The 21,088-nt window shown below is 36.9% G+C and overlaps 1 protein-coding gene across 2 annotated transcripts in view; it reads right to left on the bottom strand.

The window, feature by feature from the left end:
- The window catches only part of ST18 (ST18 C2H2C-type zinc finger transcription factor), a 173,632-nt gene that overhangs the window by 71,839 nt on the left and 80,705 nt on the right, over window positions 1–21,088 (bottom strand). For both annotated transcript variants that reach the window (XM_076329720.1, XM_076329721.1), the window contains exon 2: window positions 825–879. In XM_076329720.1, the coding sequence (XP_076185835.1) occupies window positions 825–879 (55 nt within the window). The remainder of the gene's footprint in view (window positions 1–824; window positions 880–21,088) is intronic.

The following is a 21,088-nucleotide window of genomic DNA, read 5'->3' as shown; positions in this document are numbered from 1 at the left end:
GCACAATTCACATTAAAATGAGAGTGAAGGATGGCTGCTTTGCACCTCTGAAAATAGCCATAAGCAAAAATGCTCACAGGACAGGCAAAACTTTGACATTTATTTTTAAGTATCTCTATTTTTCATTCATTATCGAGAGTCACAAAAAGTGTTATGAATTAAAATAAAAAGTTATTTTCCTGGAAGGGCTGTATTGCTAGTCAATCATGTTTTCCAGATGTTGAGATCATTAAGGGCCTGTTTATCTCTCAGTACTGCATTTCCATCTGTTCCTTACAAAAAGAGAGGAATAGCTGGGAAATAGAACTATGTCATAACTTTGCAAAATGAAACACGAGTACCAGTACTTAAAAAAAGCACAAACTTCTTCTCTGCTGCATACACCTACACCTTTTGATTAAAGTAAATTTACTTCTGGACCATTTACGCAGCTAATTATGGAGATAATTAATGGCAATAGACAGAAAAACATTCAGTTGGCTGAGACAAAGTTTTGTACATTATTTTGAAAGCATCTATTCAATATTGTCTAGCTCTATTCCCTATGGAAAATCTTTGTTTGCATAATAAAAAGCATAACCTTTTTTTTTTTTGAGAAATAGCTCAAAGACAATAGCATACAGTAGATTTTTTCTGCTTTTCTTTAAACCATAGCTAATAACATCGTGCCTCTTAATGCCAGTAGTCTGTGTCCTGCCTTGATTAAAAAAGCAGCCCTAAGGAAGCTACACACTCTCTTACTGCACATCAGGGACTGTGCACAGGAACTATCATATTTCATGGTGTGCTGGGCACAGGGTTGTGGAACGTGCTTGCTAACTCACCCTTGGTTCCTTTTGAGCGTGTGCGCAGCTTTTTATTTTCCCCATCTGCATCCATCTGTAATATTAACACAAAGTCTTTAATTCATTCCTTTTGCCATTGAGGAAAAAAAGTCTCCAATGCTTTTTTTTCACATTTCCAAAGGCTAGACAGTAATAGAAAGAAGAATAATCATGCCTTATTAATCTTGTCAAAGAGATAAAAAGCCATCTGTGAATATCTAGTAAATACCTAGGAGATACCTTTAATGATACAGATTTGTTTAATAAAGTGATGGTTATGAGTGACTCTGTAAGGTTTAATGACAAGGTCTACAGGTGTTAGCTGAAGGCATAAGGTTAGAAACAGCAGTGCTGTATGAGTGCTGCTTTTAGCATCCACCTCCTGGAAGAAAAGGTCCCAGAAAGTCACAGTACCTACAGGCACTCTGCATTACTGTTGTAACTGAAGCATATGTTAATAGCCACATTGGCACCTGCATTTCTGACAACTTCATCCTTCAAATGTGAAATCCTCTTGCTTGAACGTGCATAACTGCACACGTACAGCTTTGAAATACTTCACCACTTAATCAACTACTTCTTACAGAAGTTTTGGTCAAAGAGACAGTTACAGATTTGTATGAGTTTTTGCAAGAATGTAGTGCCCAGGTTTGCATTTCACATAAATAAATTAAAAAAAAACCCAAACCAACCAAAAAATCCAACCCCCCAAAAAGTCAGCTGTTGCCATAAGATTTCTAACTGAAAGAAGAGTGACCCTGCAAGATCAGCTGTTCTCATGAGACTTTTGGCTACATATAAACCAGCAGTGGAAATATGCACCTTCTGGTCTTGGATCTGGCCCAGACCCATAATTGTAGGGGCAGGTTTTCAATCCATGGATTTTATTACAAACCCTTGAAATTCAGAGGGATTAAGATTTCATGTTCTGATGTGGAGAGCTGCAGTGACATACAGCAGATTGTACAACAGTGTAATTTTGACCATGTCCAGGGAGGCAAACTCCTCTTCTTTCTAAAAGTAACTATTAATTTTTATGTAAGGAAGACTCTATCATGAGGAATTTTTGTCTAGGCAAAATATCAGGAAGTCTGGAATTCTTCTTCAGTTTATGATAGTATCTTACTGTCTATCTTTGCTTTGAATCTTGGTTTCTCTGTTTGTAAAATGGTGAGGATCAAACATACTGTAGATGAAGGAACCCCGTGTGCTGCTGCAGATCAATATGTGGGAACAAATGCCGACACCAGCATCTGATTTTTATAACTGTGTTGGGCAAAAGGAGATGCATTCTGTGGATACCAGAAGTTACCTATCCCTGTCATCTTTCCCCGCAAAAGGTTGCAAGATAAAAACCAATGTCAACAGAAGATCCTTTCTATTATTTTGCTCTTCCTTTCTGAGGATCAGCAGCATTATTTGCCCCACAGAGGGAAGATGCATGAAGCTCTGTTTGTGCCTTTTTCCATTTATAGAGTTTGAAGATCTGAGGATGCTTTATTTTTAGCTTTATATGACTTTATACGACAAAATTTTTTTATGACAAAACTGAGATGTTTTGAAGGTCTTATCTGAAAGAACACTGCAGAATATGACAAAATTGACCTGAGGAAAAAAAAGAGTACAGTCAGCCTTTCTAGGGGAGAAAAAACATTTTTCTAATTTCCTGTTTTTTTTCTGTTTGTTGTTATATATGGTTACACAATATATACAGCTACTGGAATCAAAATACCTATTTGCAGGAGAGAACACAAGCATTTGAAAAGGGTATTCGTGTACTTGAAGAAGTCTAATTCTAGAACACAGGTTAGCGATATCTGAAATGAAAGTATAAATTGATCAAAATGCATCTCAATGCCAGATAATGATATCTTTTCTCTGTTTAAATTTACATTTGATGTTGATTATTAGCAGGGAAGGAAGATACGTGGCTTCTGTTTATGTAGTGGGGCTGATGGCAGCCTTTACTTGTTACTACCCTTAAAACCTGGAGAATGAGTTTTTGCAATGTGACTGCAATGGTAATGGGAAACATGGCTCTGTTCTCTGATGCTGAGTTGTGATTGAAGGCACTGACCTGCCATAGACTTATAATAGGGGAGCAGGTGTGGCAATGATGGACTTTAATTTCCTTTAATAAACCTTTTATGTGCCACACTTTTACTGCCATTCTATGCTCTCCAAGGTCCTGCACATAATAGGTTCATTACTTTTGATTACTATAGTCTATTGAGACAAACAACTCCAGAACACACTATATATTATGTTCAGTTAAACCAATATAGACTATTTATCCACTGTGCATTATTTCACCTGCAACTCTACAGACAAAATTAACAACAGCTCCTATAAGCTAAAACTATTAAAACCACTGGTACTCCTTTGTCATCATTTCATAATAAATACCACACCAATCACAGTGCTGCTCTTTTAATTATGAAACAAAAAGTGTCCACTGCTTCTACTGAACAGCAGTTACTTTGGTCTAAATAGCACGTTGCATTGTGATGAATATTTAAAAACTCCACAACGAGTGAAAACCAACAATAAAATCAATGCAGGTGATTTTTCTATTGATTTTCTTTCCTTGTAATAATTTGAAACTATGAGAGATGTTTAATCAACTCAAACCTAAAATTTATAGGACTATTTAACCTGGTGCATACCACATATTAAAATAATCATCATGTCTGTGTTGCATAAAAAACACCTTAACTTACAAAAAGTCCCATGCATTAACTTGAAAATTATACAAAAGTAACTGAGTAAAACTGTGAAATCTTTTAAGGGTATCAGCAAAAAGACCTCTCATGCTCAGAATTTAAATGTAATATTTAAATGTAATCTTTGCGTTTTGATAGTTCTTTCAGAGACTGCCTGATACTGAAAAAAGTGAACAAAGTTTCTCACTTCTGATTTTTATCTACATAGGCATTGTTTTACATGAAATTACAGCCACAGATGGTCAGCCAGAAGTATTCAAACCTTTAAATCACCCATGGAACAACAAAACAATTAAACTCTAAGTGAGAAATTCCATCCAAAGTTTTTAGAGGTAATTGTTATCAAGGTGTTAATTTGAGAGAAATATCTTATTACTGCTGTGTACTGTAAAGATTGAATGGATTCTGGAAGGTGCTTCATGCTCTTAAAGCCAGGGATGGTCAGCCATCCCTCCCAGTACATATGTTGTCTTGAGACAAGAAGCCATAAGGGATAAATAGAATCATCATGTCTGCACAAAATCCTCACACGATGTCTCACTACTAATTTTTTTTAGCCATCAGAACCATCAGGAAAATACCTAAGGGCTTGCCAGGAAAATTTTATTGGGAGTTGCAATCCCATATTTTTTAAGGGCAAGCTTCACAAAAATAACGACAAGTGAACAGTGGAATTAATTCCACTTTATCTTTGTGTCTTATACCTAGATTCTCTGATTTGATGGGTTTTAAACCCATCTAAACATTTTCTTTTCAAAATTAGTTGAAACTAGCTAATGGACTCAAATGGAATTAGTGGGAGATATACAGTCAGAAACACAGCGACAGAGGGGTAGCAGCTATGCAGTCCCAAATCATTAGGCAATCAGGCTAAGAAATAAATGACTGCCTTAGAATTGCTTCAGTTATGCCCTATTTCTGTGATGCGGAAATTCACTGAGGATGTTGATGTTGAATTATTTTCTGAAAGCATGTTTCAACAAATCTCAGTAAGTTTATGAATGCTTTCTGTTTGACTTCAAGAATTTCAGTATAATCCTCCCTCCACCTTTCCTTCAATATTGGTTGAGACTTAAGGTTAGGTAAATCACTAGATCCCAGAAAACTGACTGGAGTCACTGACGATACTACAAGTTCTGCTTGGCTGAAACTGGAGTAACTTGTTATGTGACTGCTACAGGGTATTCACGTTTCACCACATGAATTTACTGGTGGTGTAGCAGCAATAATACTTTCCGAGCAAACTATTTCAGAATTCCTGCCTGCAGAAACCAAATGTTACTTCTTCTGTTTGTACCATCCCACTACAGTCAGCAGACTCGAGAGCAGCACCTGGAAATACTTCCCTGAGTGAGAGCATCAGGATTTGGCTCTGAGTTTGTTTTTTTCTGTGCCTGGAGTCTATCTGTGCACATGTGCACGTACTGATATTACAATAGGATCCAAGAATATGACTAACAGCTGAAAATTGGGAATGTGCAATAAATGATAATAATAATAATAATAATAATAATAATTATTATTATTATTGTTATTTCAGTTTACTTACACATTTTAAATTTGAATTTCAGAAACTAAATTGATACTGCTATCTTGGTAAGATAGTTTCACAGCACATTACTGTGAAACAAACTATGACTTGGGGAAGCCAGTGCTGCTGACATAAGTAAAAGTGAAATGCACCTGCCGGAAAGAGCTAATATAAGAGCTGTGTACTTTCTAATTTCTATTGTAATCTTTGTACAAGCATGACTTTCCCTGAGTTGGTTTCACGCTCCTGGAGTGCAGTCTGTTTCCTTTTGCAGAACTAGGTAGAGGAAAAATCCCCAGTTTATCTAGAGGCAAGGAGTACAAAAGTTGACATTTTGTTGTGATTTTCCAACTAAAAGTTACATCTGATTTTCAAAATAAAATTTGGCAAAAAACTTCTCTAAGACAAACCTTAACTGATTTTAAGAGGTCTGAAAAAAGAATAGTTTTTCTCTATTATTTTTAATTTGTAAACTACTTAAGTTTGTATAGAGGCAACAGCTACATCTGTCACTAGACTAATGAACTTAGCCAGAAAAAAAAAAAAAACAAAACCTTGGTGATTTTTAGGGCACATAAATCCATCCTCAAGTCTCAAACAGAAGCCACAAACTTCACAGTTGAAGTCAGACACTGTTAAGCACTACAAACATGTCTGTGCTGTACTGTGCCCCAAGGTGACATGACACTGTGTGTGCCTCTCCCTACAATAAAAATACCCTCAGAGCAAGTTTTTCAGTGCTTTTGGTACTCATATTGTAATGTTTCTTGTCAACAACCCATTTAAGAATCTAACACATAAAAAGAGAATGTCATAATGAGAAAGATTTTTTAAAATAAATCTGAAAGCAAGAAGTTTTCCTATAGCCTGTCCAGAAGTATGGAGCACTGTGTGGCTGTCTGTGTATATATGTGTGCTGACTGCATCTTTCTGTCACTCTGCGACAGGTTTTTTTTTTAATATCAAGTATTAATGGCTGACTGACAGTGAGAAGTACGGTGCAAGAAGGAAATGCAAAGTACACATATAGCAACTTCTAGATAAAGCTTAGATATTCTGATTACTGGCAGTAAAAAAATCCAAAATCCAAAGACAAAATTTTTAGGATCATTACTTGTACCGTGGTTAAAGTTTCTTGTTCTTCTTTATTTTAATAACATGTTGACAGCCAGAAAGGAGAAAAAATATTTACAAAGTAGGTGTTCTTAAAGACTATTACTGAAAATATAACTTGTTTTGTGATTTTGATTATTCTTAACCAAGAAGTCATCTCATCTTTATTTTTGAAACTTTTGCTTTAGTTTACACAATGCTATTCCTGATTTCTCTAGGAGAAAGTTGAATAACATGGAAATAATTGGTTCAGATGTATTCATTTCTCAGGAATTAAAATAAGTAAGTACATCTACAGAATGCAAACCTTAAAGCATGTTTATAACACATATAAATCATCAACAGTTTGGCATTTTATAGTGTGGTTGAATGGTATACAAATTTTTAGAAGTAGATGGTTTTCATATTGAAGTCACTACTTGAAAATACGCAGCGACAAAATAAACCTTAAATCAGAGGCAAGCTTGAATAGCTTTGTAATGAGGATGATTTATTTTGATTCTCACTTCTGATTTCTGAGTTGTCACTGCTGTTGTATACTTCATCCATGCAACTTTGCACAACTGGCAGTGCTGAATATAAACCAAAGCCATATGTTTATGTCCTTTTGCCAAACGACTACAGCAAATAGTTCTATTATTCCCTTAGGTAACCAACGTGTGCCAAGTATTTCTATTAGTCTGCTTTACCAAGGCTTTAGAGGGCAGAGTCACAGCTTTATGAAATTAAGGGGCAACTGCTAGCTTCTTAAATTTAGAGAAAAATTATATAGTTTACCACGCTGAAATGCAGCTCTACACAAGCTAATGTGTGATCCTATTTTCTGGAGGCTTTTTTTCCTGGATTTTTATTTTTGACGTAGTTCAATGTCTTGTCACTATTTCCTGGGCTACTATGTGCAAAATATAATACTTTTGAAGAAAGAAAGTGTCAATATTCAAAAAGAAAAAAATGCTTTCACACCTTGAGATCATTTACAAATACACCAAAGTTTTTATCCCACCGAACTGATACAGAGTTAAAAAAACCTCAATGAGCATGATAAAAAAAAAATCACAAATAAGCTACCCCTCACAGATTAAATTTAAGCAGTGCATTATGAAATACATTCTCACTCCTGGAGCCATATAGATTCAAAGATAGTTGTGTTCCTGTCAGTGTGTAATGCTAACAGAGTGTAGTTCTAAAACTTAAAAACCAGAATTTCTAGGTATTCACAAAGTTTTGTATCTTTTTCAATTGTTCAATATTGTTATACCTGACTGTTGAAGACTGCTGTTCTTAAAACAGCAGATGCTGTGCGAGAAAAATAGTCATAGTGCATGAGACACTACACATGAAACCACATAGTATTCTAGTACTAATATAGAGATCTATTTTGACTCAAATTCATTTTTGTAAATCAATTATCCCACCTTTGTGTGTTTCCGGGTGAAACTATGTGCAGATTCCAAAGGACCAAATTCGTCACTCAGTCCAAGATACCTTGCCTGATTTAACAGATAATCCTGATATTCATTCTCTGAAAAAAAAAAAAACAAACAACAAAAGAAAACCAAAAACCAGCTATACTAAATAAAATGTAGATTAAACAGGCCACTCTTTAAATCAAATGGGCAAATAATCCAGGTGCATTGTTTTATTGTGCGGTTTTTCAAAGGTGTGATATAGAGGCATCAATGATGCTTCTGAAAGGCAGAAAGAATAGCAATTTTTCTTTTGTTGTGGTACTTTCTTTATATTGTTAATGTCCTTTCCAATAGCCTATGAAATAGACCTGCTCTAAGAAAAGTTTCTCTTCTTGCACAGACAAAAATCTACAGTTTCTATATGTAGAAATCCTTAGTTAAATGTTTTTACTGCATCAGAACCCCTTTGACTGAGTAGAATGGTTCAATACATGTTGTGAAATAAATGAGAAGCATTCTAAAATATTTTAATAATAGTAGAAAAACCCTCAGTTTTATTTTTTTCTGATTTTGAATATCAGTGTTTAAAGTTTGGCAGACTGATAGCGTTCTCACCATGAGCAAACTGAAGGAAATCCTTGACATTTCTCCATGCTCAATTTTTATTCCTTTCTGTGAGGAAATTCCCGCTAAAACAACAGTAACAGCAAGGGAAGAAGAGCTGCAGAAGTTTATATCTGAGTGTACAATACTGAGGGCCTTGTATTCAGAAATAATGAATACCCAAACCCTTCAAACACTTAAAATTGTAGGCACTTGCAACCTGGGAAAATCTGGCCGTGAGCAGTTATTATGGGCAGGCTTTATTTTAGCACTCCTGCCACTAGTGACCAAAATATAAAAATTTTACTATCACTTGCAACTTCAGAGGTCCTTTTCAAATAGTATCCAGTGTATTTAGTAAAATAGATCTATACATTCGACGTATTCCAATTATGACAAAGTTTGCAGATAAACTTTTGGAACTTGAAAATAGAACTTTAACTATTCATTTAATGATATCTGATGAAGTTTTGACAGTAAAATTTGTAATGTTACATTTCTGAAATTGGAAAGGCTCATTCTAAACAGATTCTCAGGAAAGCTAGAGTTTATTGAGTGACTAATTTTTGCTTGAGTCCCAATAGATAGAATATTAGTTGCATCCCATCAATAACTTTTAATTAAAATAAATACACTTTTCCGAAATAGCAAAACAGACAACAGATGCAAGATGATAAAGAAGGGAGAAAACCCAGAACAAAACAGCCCAATACCGAAAAGATTTCTTAAGCAGTTTTCTAGCCAATAAGTTGATGGAAAAAGATGTTATTTATTCTCAAAGGCCTCTTTCCCCATTATTCTATTTCAACATCCATGAAAAAAAAACAAAACAAAAGGAGTCTTAAAGCTTTCTACCTGCTTCTTCCTCTTTGTTCAAAACACACTAACCTAAAACAAAAGATCTCTGAGAATAGCTACAATGGTGAAAAAAGCTCTTTCTAAAGCCTAAAACTTAGCAGCTTTTTGTCTAAAATCCTATCATGTTATGTATTTATTAGCAAGATATTTTTCATTTATTTTCTCAAAGATTGCCAATAAAGAACTAAATCACATAAGGGAGTAGCTGTAAACCCTTTGAGTTCCCTAATGTCAAACTCATTAGCATCCGAATAACCACACAGCAGCACATCATCTGCACAATTGCAATTTTTTACTACTTTTAATAGCGTTTCTCAAAGGGCTCATTTTCAACTTTCTTCAGTGGTTAGTTGGTTCTCTGGGGAAAAGGAGCTTCCTGACGCTCACAGCTTCCACTCAACAACCAGGCCGTTTGCTGTCAGAAGCATCAGCCCTCTGCCCTAACCCCATCTGCTGTCTCTCTCATCCTAAGGGACCGAGAGTTAAGACAGCACAGCTGAGATCCACTTGGAAAAGTGCACAAAAGACAGGAAAATAGGCAAAACTTTTCACATTTAACTTTACATAATAAGCTAATACATTGAAAATCCTCCTTTTAAGAAAAGGAGTCTGGGCTGGGTTGGGGCTGGGGGACAGGTTTTAAAATTGTACTGGAAAACTACATGCAACAGTGCCATTTGCTATTTTACTCCCATCTGCCTTGCATGCAACATCATCAGCTATCTTTGTAAAGCAGAGTGCGCTATAGTAGGACAAAAGCAAGACTTTGTATAAAGCACAAAACCTGAACCCTTCTTCTGTGTTTAATCACAAGAGAAGTTACTGGTTAGTAAGTTTAAATGTGCTATTTTCTATTTCTTTCACATAACAGGGTGCTGGCTGCCATACAGCTGATTCGTGGGTGAGTACCCACATTTGAAGATATGGTGTTTCATAAAAAGTCTAATACAATGTCATGCATCTGCCATGTTATAAACAGGGTGTGTAGGATTACGCTGTGTCATGGGATGTGACATAACCCCAATGGAATATAAACTATGCGTCACCCCTGTCCACACTCCAAGAAGCAACTTACATTTCAAATGTAAGTGCTGGGATCTGATACTTCAGGTAGCAAACAAGAGTTAGTGCTGATTTCACAGTAACATCAAGATCTTATACAATAAGTTATTGAGAAACACTTTATTTTAGTATACTTTATGAATGATAAAATTAATCATGGGCCAAATTTTGAGGCATTGCAAGAAGTGCAGATAAAATTCTGCAGTGGCAGCTGGAAAAATTAAGATCTCAGCCTCAAGAGCCCGTAAAGAACATCTGTCTAGGTTATTGGTGACTTTGAGGATAAGATAGTTGTTGATGGAAATCAATAGAATTAACTTATTTATTTGTCAACCAAGGTTCTTTGGTGGGATTACTCCCCTTAAGTCCACACAGTTCTTCATTTGGCCCAGTCTGTTCAGAGCTTGCATTGACTCATTTGTCTGTTTTAGTAAAGAATTCAAAAGGATTTACAGATGGCAAATTATGCCTACACTTCAACTCCCTATATGTCTGAACAGAATTTTTTAATCCTGAAGGTGAAGTTTGCCTGCCTACAAAGAAAACCTTCACCCTTTTCAACCAGCACCTCAATTCAACTAGAATAATAAAGTTTATAAACCCACAAAGATGGAATAAATGAGTTGCTTGATTTGTCAATGTAATGGTTCAGTGAAGTCACCTGGAACCTTTGCAATTCATTCTTTGGTTTATAGCCATTTCCAGTGCAACATGATTTTGTACTGACTCTGAAGTGCCATCCTACTGAAATCCATGAGTCATACCAGGATACTGATGTGAATCACCATTTGGGCCCTGATCCTCAACATCAGATGTGTGTGACAAATCCCTTCAAGCAACCATTCTTGTTGACCCATTGTCTGTGGGTAAAAGGCCACTCACTCAGGTCAGATTATTAGAGAGTTCCTGAGGATTTAATAATGAGAAAAGACATTTTACAGTCAAAAATTATCTCACCAGAAGTCTGAGGTTGTTTTCTCTGTCTGAATTGCAGTACACAAAGCTGTACTGCATCTGTAAAAGACCCCGACAACTTTTTTGAACATAATGGATATCATTTCCAACAGATGAATTTGATTTTCTCTCATTTACCACATCACTAGTTGATATATTGCAAATATGAAAATGAACAGTCACAACAGTTTGTGATTTGTTAACTCAGAATGGAAGTAATAGCTAAGGAAACAAGATCCAATGTGCTCACCACTATGATCCCTGAACATTTTTCGTGTTTCTACAGTGACAGTGATTTCTCTTTCTCAAGATAAAATAATGCATATTTAGTATTTGAGAAAAAATATGTGACAGCAAAAGATGCCATTACAAATGAATGAAGATATATTGAGCTCTTGACTGCAGTCAGATCTTTATCCTGCACAGGCTGAAGTACATAACTATATACATTAAGTTCTGCACAAACTTATGGGTCACCTCGGTGAGACCCTTGAGCGCATTTGTAATGTTCAGCACATGAGTAAACAAATGAATTTCATTTGGCCTTCTGATGTTTCACTTTAACACCCTCACTGCAGTACACATGGGCAGTCTTGGAAATCTGGAGTCGTCTACTTGGAAACATTATTTTTATATAATTTGAGCTTCAGAAAGGAGTTTCCTTGGGGCACAGTAGTCCTCTTTGCACTCGTTTTGTTAAGTGCAGAGTGCACATGAAACAGAATTATTGCTGCTTCAACTATTGCATTTTCCTTCCCAACTATAATGTTAAACTTTATCTTAGTTAGTTCTACCTTGAGATGAACAGGAGGTCATGTTACCAGTGCAAGACAGCTTGGTAACACAGGCAGTTGTCCTTCCAGTACCTGTAAAAACACATCCCTTGCACTCATCCTCTCTTTTAAATATGGAAGTAATTCCAATGCCATGTGCAAAATCATAGAATCATTTAGGTTGGAAAAGACCTTTAAGGTCATCAAGTAAGCCTAACACTGCCAAGTCCACCACTAAACCATGTCCCTAAGCACCACATCTACATGACTTTTAAATACCTCCAGGGATGGTGACTCAACCACTTCCCTGGGCAGCTTCTTCCAATGCTTGACAATCCTTCTGGTGAAGAAATTTTTCCTAAGAACCAATCTAAACCTCCCCTGGCACAACTTGAGGCCATTTCCTCTTGTCCTATCACTTGTTACTTGGGAAAAGAGACAGACACCCACCCCGCTACAACCTCCTTTCAGGTAGTTGTAGAACGTGATAAGGTCTCCCCTCAGCCTCCTTTTCTCCAGGCTAAACAACCCCAGTTCCCTCAGCCGCTCCTCAGAAGACTTGTGCTCTAGACTCTTCACCAGCTTCGTTGCCCTTCTCTGGACACGCTCATATTTTGCCTAGCAGAAGGGTTTAACTTTCACCTGATTTAAGCAACAAACTATCCCTCAAAGATGCCTGAGGCTTTGCTGTAATTAACATAACTGCATTTAGATGCTATTCATGACCGACAATTCCAACACCTTGTGAAAAAAAAAAAAGGTTGCATGCTGTAAACATTATAAACATATTCAAATAAGCTTAACACAATCTGCCATGCTTATTTCTGCCTAGATCATGGACCAGCGAAATGGTTAATGCAAATGGATTTATAATTTGCTTTGGGGGGCCAGTCTCTTCTCCTTATTTATTAGCCCAGCTGATGGGGCAGATTTGATGAGGCACTTCTGGAATAATTGAGTCATCACACAAAGAAGGCTGCTAGCATTCAGAGTGGTTTTATCAGCAGCAAGCAGGCCTGATTACTGACAATTACACTCTGATCCGGTGATGGAGGAGAAAGAGCCAACGAGTGGGAAATGTCCGTGTTTCTATCCAGGAATAATTTCTACATTCATTTTACATGCTAAGTGTTTCCTATCTCTGCATAATAAACTGTAAACAGGAATAGATGGCACAATGTCCCTTAATATTTCCTGGTAATGAAGACACAAATGTACAGTGAGTGCTGATAAATATAGATGAAACATAAGCTATTCTCTGAGTCTGTATTGTTACCTTTAAAATAAATGCATTTTGGTGGTAAAAGCATAATCATAGCTAATGCAAAAAAATGACAGAAGATTGAAGCTGTCCTTGTAACTACACAGAAACTTTGCAAAAGTCCTGTTAATCACCGCTGCTCTAGAGGCTCATAAGCTGAAGGTGATAGACTGGAAAGAACATCATTTTGTTTCTCAATAGTCAACTACGTAGGAACTCCTTTGCTTTGACACAGTAAAGGAGAGCAACAGCAGTGACCTCCATTAACACTTCAGGGATAGAGCACATCTCAATGCTAAACTGAAAAACAATGAAGCTGGTCCTAGAAGACATCTTCACTATGATAAATTCTCATTTCCCTCTCATCAGCCTTAAGATAGTGTTTATAATGAATAATAGAGCTAGACCAGAGATTTCATGAGTTGTGTTTAACAATGTATTATTGCCTTTAGGACATTATGTTTTTTAGCAACCAAGATGCTGTAAAATGCCAGTTATTAACAAAATGCTGAAAGCAGAACTTTGGAAAAATCTGTTTCTTCTCTGACTCAGGAAAAAAACATGGAAACAGACATACTGAAGAGTTGAAATGTAATTTTGTGTTTGTTGATGGGCAATTATAGATTTCAGCTGGAAAATGTTAATGCCCTAGTCTAGGGAGAGTTTTTCTTTTTTAGAGTTGATCAGGCATGAAACACTGAATAATAAACTTCTGCATGCTTGTTTATTCCTTTTCCTCTTTTTAAACTAATTCATAGCTTCAAAAGAACTAAAAGTTATTCTCTGTTCTCCTGCGGTAACTATGGTAACTATGTTTCATTAAAGTAGCCACTTAACTTCAAGGCTTGTGTTACAATGATATGCATTATTTTGAGTAAAACCACACCATAACAACCTTATGATTTCAGAGCAATTTTAAAAGAAAGTTCAAAGAGCATGCATCATTGACTCTGGAACATAGGGTTTGTTTTCTTTTAAAACATGTTTACTCTTTTTCAGCCTGGATGACTTTTCCTGCATGGAGTCATCTCTGTTGTGAGGTACTGTGTGGGGGGACTGCTACTGACTTCAGCAAAAGATGACCGTGCTCTGCTCTTCGAAGGGGTGCTTAGCAGCTGCAGGATTGAGGCCAGTGGGAGATGCCTGAGCACACAGATCAGTATATCCAAGAGCAGTGAAATGGTGTTGTTTTAATTACTCTGTTATAGCCTCCTTCAACATCAGGAAGATTCTGGTCCAGCTCTGGTATTGCTACATGCCTGGTCTTTAGCCACTACTGTTACAGTCCTTGTACTGTTACATGGCTTCCAGCAAGCTGCTTAAGAATCAGTGGGTTTGAAGGACAATTTTATGGGGGTGCTGTTATGGTTGCATTGAACCTCTACAGAAGTGCTGGAGCTGATGGGATTCAGTAAAAATGGTCACTTCTCAAATACTTAGAGGCTTAATCTAGGTTACTATATTCCTTCCCTGTGATTTCTGACTGTTCCAGCCAAATTTTTTGGGACTGATTTAATAGCCAGAATTAGGACATTGCAATTCTTATGCTGGACAAAACCCATGGCTAATTAGCTCATTGAACATTCTCCGACACGGTGTCAAAAGGAACAATGAACCTAAAAATACAAACTATTTTTATAAAAGAAATATAACTAGCATTCTGATATCCTATGCATTCATCCTCTCCTTTCTGAACAACAAGCTCCCTTCATTAAGCATGACAGACGTCCCAAGAAAGGGAAAGTCACACAAAGGGAAGAAGTGTGCCTTCCCTCAACATGCAAATCACATATATTCATTAACTTCAAGAGTGCCATTTGAAGTACAGTCTGCCACCATCTAAAAGACTTGTAATGACCCTAACTGCTAAAGATAATGGGGCTTGCTTGCACTACTGCACTGCCCTGAAGATCCTGGGAATGTGCTGAAGAGCACAGGAGAAAACAAACCAAGAACCAAAATACTACCTTGAAAATCAAAGTAACAAAAACATTGACTAATATTTGTCAGATGTGCATGCAAAATGATCACTGGGACAGACTTCCTATCTGAAAAGGTTTCGCTTTGCAAATGTTTGGATCAGGTGTGTGGAGCAAGAAAAAGGGTGTTCAGTCTGTTCAAAGTTATGCTAAGAGGCCAGTGGCACCAGGGATGGCAGTTTAAATTCTCTTTTCTGGGCCTCTTATGATTCTAGAGTGGGGCAAAGGTTATTTCCTATAATGGTACCTGTCTTCTGTCATAGACATAAACAGAAGGCACCATGACTGAGCAAGTAATTGGAAAAAAAGGGATTCTGGAACTCTCTTCCTGCCTCTGCCACTGATCTATTCTGTGACCTTCAGCAAGTCTCTTCAACTTTCAGCTAAATGAGGATAATGATGTAGAGTGCTGTGAAGTGCTTTTGTGCATTTCTAACCATGCTTTAAGGTAGCAAATATTATTTTCATCCTCATGCGCTCATCAATTTAATAGCTTGCTCATGCTTTCACTTCCTCTGAAACTCAACCTGATACTTCAAGAGTATGCTATTACTTGGGATTTCCAAGAAAAAACTGTTTCCTCTTTTTCTTCAAGCTTTTTTACTTAAAAAAAGAAAAAAAGGACAATTCTGAGAAGAATGGGTACTAACTAATGCATGATGAATGGCAAAGTAATTTCAAACACATTTCTGTCCTCTTCTCTCTTAACATATTAGGCAATCTGGAGGTAACTGCACTCTTGGCATGTCAGGTCTTTATCTTAAAAATCTGTTACACTTGTTTTCCTATAAAGAGAAACATTCTTCTAGGAAATATCTTTAACCATTTTGCTTTGAATGTTTTTGCTCTCAATGTTGAAAATGTCAATAAGGTGTGTATCTCTCTCTCTTTATATATATATAAAAATTTATATACATACATATATGTTTGTGATAACATGAAGTTCAAATATTGTACCCAACAAGCACTGTATTTAATTTAAAAGAAACTGAAAGAGAAAAGTTTCTTTCAGTGTGAGCATATTAGATGTGTGGTAAGAAAATGACCCATTGTACCACTAAACAATACTGAGTTAAAAATAACACTACAGAAACATATCTTGGCAATGTTATTTTATACTGGTAAATAATAGTGATCCATTATTCATCCTATCACAGCAAATTTGACTTGAGCAAGATGAAAAAATCTTCCTATGGAGACATGTCTTACAAACTTTACCATTTTAAACAGTTTCCCTTCAGGCTCCCTACTGTAAGACTGGCTCCGTTGAAAACAACCAGAACACTCTCGCGGACCTCAGTAATACATGTTATTTGCATATGGAAGCAGTCACATAAACTGGGTATTAATCACACAGGTATACAAAGATACAGTCCTGGCCAGAAGTTCTTACAAAGTAAGATGATTAAAAACTATTTTGGATATGACAGCTGTAAATAATAAACAGCAGTTTAGAAATTCCAGTAGCACATTAATGAAATTTTGCTATTTTAGTTGATAGTTATGTCATTCTTGATAAGTAGCCCTGTATCAGATGTCTGAATATATATGTAATAGGCTGGCTTGTTGTTTGGATGTCACATTAAATCATGGGTCCTGCCTCTTCTGTTGGCACTTCAAACGCCAAGATGTGTTCAGGAAAGGGGCGGGCTGGGGGGTGGCTTTTGTGCACAGGGCGTAATCCTTTTTTTCATATGCTGTGCTCACCTACCCCAGGAGACAGATTTTTGTTTTCTTTTGAAGAGGTCTGCATCATTTTGCATCAGAAATATGTCCTGGTACAAGAAGTAGTAGCTGTGACTTTTAAATAATCAGCCTCACTAAAGGCGCCATTATGGCAACCAACAATGTTCTACCTTAAATCATTTTGACAATGCATTCTCTGCGCGGCTCATAGACTTGGAGGGTGTCCTCACAACATTCAAAGCTGGGACAATATTCGTGGTTAAGAAAAGTCCAGAAGCAGCCAAACAGGTGTGTACTTCTCTCAGAAAAGGCCTTTTTAGATAGAAGACCTTTTGTACGCTAGTTCTATCCTAGGCCCCTTTTAGGGGCCACACCTGAGAAAGAAAGTGAATTATCAATGACATTTTTTTAAAGAATCAGTGGTTTAACACTAATTTCTAATCAGATCCTACAGAAAGGAACAGCTCGCATGGCAGCTGTACTTTTCCCAGGGTTAATTACCTTTCACTGCTCTCTACTAATGAGTCAGCTGTTCCTGTCATCACACAACTACACTGTGTTCATCTGTAGCTCTAGCTGTGGACAAACACAGTAGCTAGAGCCCTGTTTACATATTGGTGAGGTTTGTTGTGCAAAGAATTTGTGAAGCAGTTTTAAAAAAAAAAAACGTAAAACTCCTTCCATTCCCATGTCTCTTTTCATGGAAACAACTCTATATTTCAGGCCAACACTGTGTTCTCAAGGTTACTGAATTAATCAACAAGGCTAGAAATCTAAGGACATGAAAACTAATAAAAATTCATTTTTTGTAATATTGCATAATAGTTTATATAAGGACGATTAGATCCATGTACCTATCTAGCTTGTCTTAGCTGATTGTTGGGTGAGAATGTTTATTTATAGCTTGCTGGTCTATGAACTAGAAAACTTCTTTATAAAATACTGTTTTAAGCAGTAGAACAGATAACTGCAAAAATTAATGCACTTAAGGAAAGAGTTTGTATTATTTTTATGGCAAACTCTAATGAGACAATGATTTAAGGCTTTCGGTAACCTGCTAATGCTTTTGCATAATTCTAGAAGGTAATTCAATAGCAAGTAAATAGAACACATCATTTTCTAGCTGGGGTGAACGGGATGTGTTCTTTATAGCCTTGTAAGATCAAGAGTGATCCTCATACATCACTTTTATATGTCCTTTTTAAGGACTGTATAAAACTTGGGGGGTATTTAGAAAGGTTAACTTTAATAATAGGGAGGGGACTCACACCTAGCTTCCTTTCATTGTCAAGAAAGCAAGGGCACAGGCTCCTCCACAGCAGCAGCGAACACCTACAGTTAGTCACTAGTAGTTATTCCAGCTTTCTCGTGGGAGGCTAAGAAGACTATGGCTAAAGATGGGCATTGTGACAGAGCTTCCAAAGCTCAAGTCCTGTTTGGGTCAACAAGCAGAAAATGTTTGCTTTTCATATAACTGACAGCAGGACTCTAAGCTGGCACTGTCTTCAAAACATGATTCTATGCTAAAATTGTCTATATGGAGGTTGCCCTGATCTGAGCAGATTTCCTTGGGGTAAGATCTGTAGGTGTTAGCAGAGAAAGTAAATTTTCACCGTAAACCAAAGGGACACCACAGAGTACGTGTTATGTGAGAATAAGCTCAACTACTTGCAGTTGTATCTGCAACAGACCTGTTCATGAAGTTATTATTTGAGGCTGAATTCCTTGCTAGCTATCACATGAAATAATGGTACTTGACAAATCTAAGGTATGAATATGGTCTTCTGAATACGATGACAGAGGAAGAAACTTAAGCTTTCCAGGTCCAGGTTAACTTTGCAGGACTGGCAGCTCAAAATATGATAAATTTTCTTTTCAAAATATCAAGCCAAAAGCACCATGGGATTTCAAGGGATCACGTGAATAGTCATCTGAGAAGTGAACATTTCCTTTGAACATTGCTGTAATGAACCACCTCTTTCTCTCAGGCACCTTAAGTTGTGCAAGCTGTATTGACAACCTCAGACACTCTGAGCAATGAGAAGATGTGAGCTGTGTGGTTATGGTCTTTTAAAAGGCAGATATTTATTTATTGCTCTATTAGAAGCAATTCTCCTGCTTGGTTTTGGAATTTTATGTGAAAGTGAATTTCCTGAAGGTGCATTAACTGGCCTTAATGATTCACAGAAACCTCTGATCGCTCAGGTCAGGCCGGAGAAAATTATTATGTAATGCCCATTTTGTCTCAGATTCTCCCTCTGCTCAAGAGATTATTCCTTCTTCCAACACACTGAATCTCACTCACTCTTAATGTTAAAAAAAAATTCTCAGGGATAACATGGGCATTCTCTTTCTACTCAAAGGTCTTCACATGTTACTGGCTTGTCCTGAGTTCTCAAGACGCTTTCTTCATCCACAGGCAGGAAAACCAGGAACACATCCTCACCATTTGGTGACAGGAAAACCTAACCCTTGGACTGTGTTTCACCCTTTCCTGGGATGCAGTCTGCTTAACTTGAACTCTGTTAGTAACAGGGCTTACTAGCTCTCTATTAGAAGTAGACTTCATGCTGTACACTGAAGCAGCTGGGTTGCTTGAAGACAGCTTCTCTAAATAGCCTATTGGGTTGATGATAGTCCTACTGGGGGGATCCCTCTTGGAGGTTCAGGAGGGAGGAGACATACCAAATGGTGTCTCTGAAATATTTAGGGCCAAAAATCATGATATCTTCCATACTGTGCCCACTTAAAAACTTGACTTCTTTACTTTTAAAATATCATCAAAATAGCCATGCAACTTCTAAATTTAAAAGATAGGGATCATCATGCAACTACAAATAAATACCAAAACCCCACAAATAAATAGGGAAGCAAGCTGTATGACACCTTAAGGGTATCCACAATGCTGAACATGCTTTTTGAAGGCTGGCACTCATCGATTGAAAGCAACTTGCACTTCTGCAATATTACAGTATTATTCCCTGTGATCACAAAATAGTAGCACATTATTCACATTAATAACAAAAAAATAAGTGGTATTATTAATGTTGTTGCTATAAATAACATTGGGCCCAAAGCATTCAGGGCTAAAGCTATTTATTCTCTCACACTATTCAAAATGATTTAGGGATATTTTAAAAGACACTTTTTAATGACAGCCACTGAAATATTGATTGTGGGGAAGAAAACTCCGACAATATTATATGAGAACAGGTTAAACTTTTCAGGATAAATGTTAAATCAGTCTAAAGGGTTATGGTTATTGAACCGGTGTCAACTTATACCATAATGAACTTTGCAGGCACACAATTTTGGGCATGATTTTCATTGCCTTTGAGTCTCACCTGTGGAAGTTCTACTGGAGACACATAGTTACTAACCCTTTGTAAAACTCATTGTTATAAAATTAGATCAAACTGAGTGTAATCTTACAGCAGAGTTTACTACTGTGGCTATCCTCCCTTCAGGGAAAGAGTGTGAAAAGGCAAAGGACTGTCAAAAACCTAGCTATGGCTCCCTGCTTCCAAGGCCAACCCGTGCCTCCCATGGTATAGATTAGGGTAGCGTATAGCTACATGCTGTTCCATAGGGACCATCCACTATGTAAGGGTTAGCACAGCTTAGTGGAGCTCCCTCCAGCTCTGATCCCCAAAGGAATACTGAGTTGCCCACTTAGATATACAATTTAAGCACTTTGCCTTGATCTGAAGAAACTTTGAAAACCTGTCCCTCGAGCTTTAAAAGGTGAAGATTTGTTTAAAAAACCCCACACCTATGTGCTAGAGCTATGGGTATGATAAATAATCTTCTAATAATCAAAATTTGTGTCATCAAATCCCTTCAAACTCAGAAAAAAATACTTGAAATCTATGCCAAGTGTGCACAGTAACTGAAATTTTGAACTGAAAGCTTGCTTGTAGTTTTTATGATAGCATAAGAAACATTGAATCACTATAATCACCCACAGAAATAGCGCAAAACTGTCATCTAATCTATCCTTCTATTACCTCGAAGCTTGAGAAACAGAGTCGTGAAAGCCTGAGGAGAGAGAGAAATCACAGAGGCACCCCTAAAAGTGCTTACAGAGTCTGAGTAGTGACCAATGGGAGAAAAAAAATGTGGAGCTGAGTCTGGAAATGCTTCTATCAGCAGTGTTTCAAAAATACAACTGGTTTAATGTAGAAATGTCTACTGTATTTTGAAATGAATGGATATTGTTAAATCTTTACATCTCATTTCTTCTTATTTTTTAAGAATTAGTTTTGAGAAAAGAAACCCTTTTCTGTAAGGAAATATAATGACTTCTAAGAAC

The sequence above is a fragment of the Aptenodytes patagonicus genome, chromosome 2 (assembly GCF_965638725.1).
Source record: "Aptenodytes patagonicus chromosome 2, bAptPat1.pri.cur, whole genome shotgun sequence".
NCBI lineage: Eukaryota > Metazoa > Chordata > Aves > Sphenisciformes > Spheniscidae > Aptenodytes > Aptenodytes patagonicus.
Note: the sequence above shows the minus strand (reverse complement) of the source record. Positions and strands in the feature narration are given on the sequence as shown.